This window comes from Neolamprologus brichardi, chromosome 8 (genome assembly GCF_056152115.1).
Source record: "Neolamprologus brichardi isolate AB-2024 chromosome 8, ASM5615211v1, whole genome shotgun sequence".
Classification (NCBI taxonomy): Eukaryota; Metazoa; Chordata; class Actinopteri; order Cichliformes; family Cichlidae; genus Neolamprologus; species Neolamprologus brichardi.
The window spans coordinates 11,499,039-11,501,364 of NC_142111.1; the positions used below are offsets into that span (position 1 = coordinate 11,499,039).

The window sequence follows — 2,326 nt, forward strand, 5'->3', positions numbered from 1 at the left end:
GAGGGATGAATGGAAAAGCAAACAGCACACTCGTCCAAACGTGACGAAGCAAAATTAGTGTTGTGCTCCGGTCAATTTTTACTACAATATTTCAAGGAAAACTATGAAAAGGAAAGAACTGCTACAATGTATTGTTGTGTAATCAAGGTATTTTGAAATATACTGAGTATATATGATGCTCTATCTAATCAAGAAGTCATGAATTGCAAATTCCAAGCAATACTAAAAATTCCTTACATAAGGAGGTTCTGTAAGGTGTAGGGCTTCAATTAATATGAACAGAAACAGAAACATGTGTCCTGTGCAAAAAAAGACTCAGATGTTGGTAAATATTGTGATTAAGCTAAGTGAGCTAAGTGATGAAATCACTGGTTAACATAATTATGTATACATGTTGCACACGTGCATGATGCCTCAGAAAATACTTAGTCCACTTGAACTTGTGGGAGTCCAAAAAAACACAACTTTACAACAACTCTTACTGTAAGTGATCTGAGAAGTCCATACACAGTATGAGAGCAAAGGTTTTCCCCTCAGCATTCAATCACACTAATTATGTACAAATGTCTGACTCATGCGGTCATGAAGTAGGACCTCCTTCTCCAAGCTCCTTTATAAGGGCCAAAACTTGCTCCTGGAGTCACTGGTGCACAGTGGTATATTTCTTATTTAATATTTATTTATTTTTTTCATCTTTGCAAATCTATTTATTTTTATTTATCTCTTATTTATTCATCTCTTTATCTTAAAGCTTTGTCAATCTTTTTTTGCCCAAATGCCTTTGTTTTTTCACCTGTCTTCTCTTCTCTTAATCATTCCACTTCCTGTCTCTATGTCGTTTTATCTCCCTGACTCCAACCCGCTTTTATCCTTTAATAATCAAGTCAGAGAAGTGCATCTTTACACAGGTATTTAAACATTTTTTCATTGCAGCAATTCACAGAATAATTGAATGCATGCGCAAAAATACAGACGAGGCGATGTCACTCTTACTCTTACTTTCCTTCATTGCTTCTTTTTGTAGATAACCACAGACGTGGGATGTATTTGCAGATGAACATGGATGGGAGAGTCACAGGAAGTGATGTTCAGACACCTTACAGTGAGTATTAGGAGGATAAGCTCGCAACAGATTGCATATTTGGCACTGACTTCCATCCACAAAAGACAGTGGATAATTTGAGGCCTATGTAGAAATCTAATTTTTATTATCACTATTTCTGTATTTTCAGGTTTGCTGCAGCTGAAATCAGTTAAACCAGGCCATGTAATCATTAAAGGACCATCATCATCTCTTTTTCTCTGTATGGATAGCGAAGGCAATCTGAAAGGGCAGGTAAGCTATAACACAGAAAACTGATTCATCCTTTTTTGCATCACTTTCTATCAAATCTTAACAATATTTTAACACTATTTTCAGAGTCACTATTCGGAAACCAGCTGCACCTTCAGAGAAATGCTGCTGGCTGACGGATACACCCGTTTCCTTTCCTCACAATATGGATTTCCCATGTCACTGGCATCAAGACATTCTCCAGATCGACACGCACTTCCCTTTACACGGTTCCTACCACTGAGGAATAACTTGAAAACGGATAGCGTATCTGAGCAGATGCCAAACAATCAGAGACTTTTTAACGTGGACTCTGATGACCTTCTTGGAATGGGTCTAAATTCTATGGGCAGTCCTCAGTTTTCGATGGACAAATAAAAGAATGAACTGCACAGACTTCTCACAGATCGGCACCTTTATATCTTTTTAGATTCAGCCTGTAAACTTGATTTAGTTTTGAAATGAGTAGCTTTCTGTTATTTGTTCTCAACATGTTTTTGTGGAGGCAATACTAATGTAAGTTATTTATTTATTACTATGTGTTGTGCATTTCAAATGGTTATTTATTAATTTTTTACATTTCAAAAACTGTAACTGTACTTTGAAATCATGTTTGTAACATTCTGTTGATTTTGACGTTTCTGAAGTTTCCCTAACCCAGATGTGCTGGGGAAGCCTAAGAGGTTTCTGTTTGTACAACTCAAGTGTGTTTATCCTATTGGGGAGAAATTCTGAATTAAAACAAACATGATATAAATATTTGTTGTCAAATTTGTCATGAAAAGATTGAGCAACCTTATTAAATGGTTCAACAAACCAGAATGTACTTAAAAAAGCAAGCATGTATTTACCAAGTACACAGACCGGGAAAGTAGAAGTGGGAAAACAAGCGTATTGAAGTGAAAGCATGAGCACCCTCTGGTGGTACAAAATCCAATGAGAGGTAGACCAAGTGTGTGGGTGAGTGTTTTTTTCAATGACTGTAGAAAACAT

General features: G+C 36.5%; 1 protein-coding gene across 1 annotated transcript; it reads left to right on the forward strand.

The window, feature by feature from the left end:
* The first annotated feature begins 775 nt into the window (after positions 1-775).
* fgf21 (fibroblast growth factor 21) lies at positions 776-1,718 on the forward strand. The gene is made up of 4 exons (XM_006808043.3): positions 776-908; positions 1,025-1,102; positions 1,233-1,336; positions 1,421-1,718. Exons 1-4 carry the CDS (start codon positions 776-778, stop codon positions 1,709-1,711), a joined length of 606 nt encoding a protein of 201 aa, XP_006808106.3. The 3' UTR covers positions 1,712-1,718.
* The last annotated feature ends 608 nt before the right edge of the window (positions 1,719-2,326 follow it).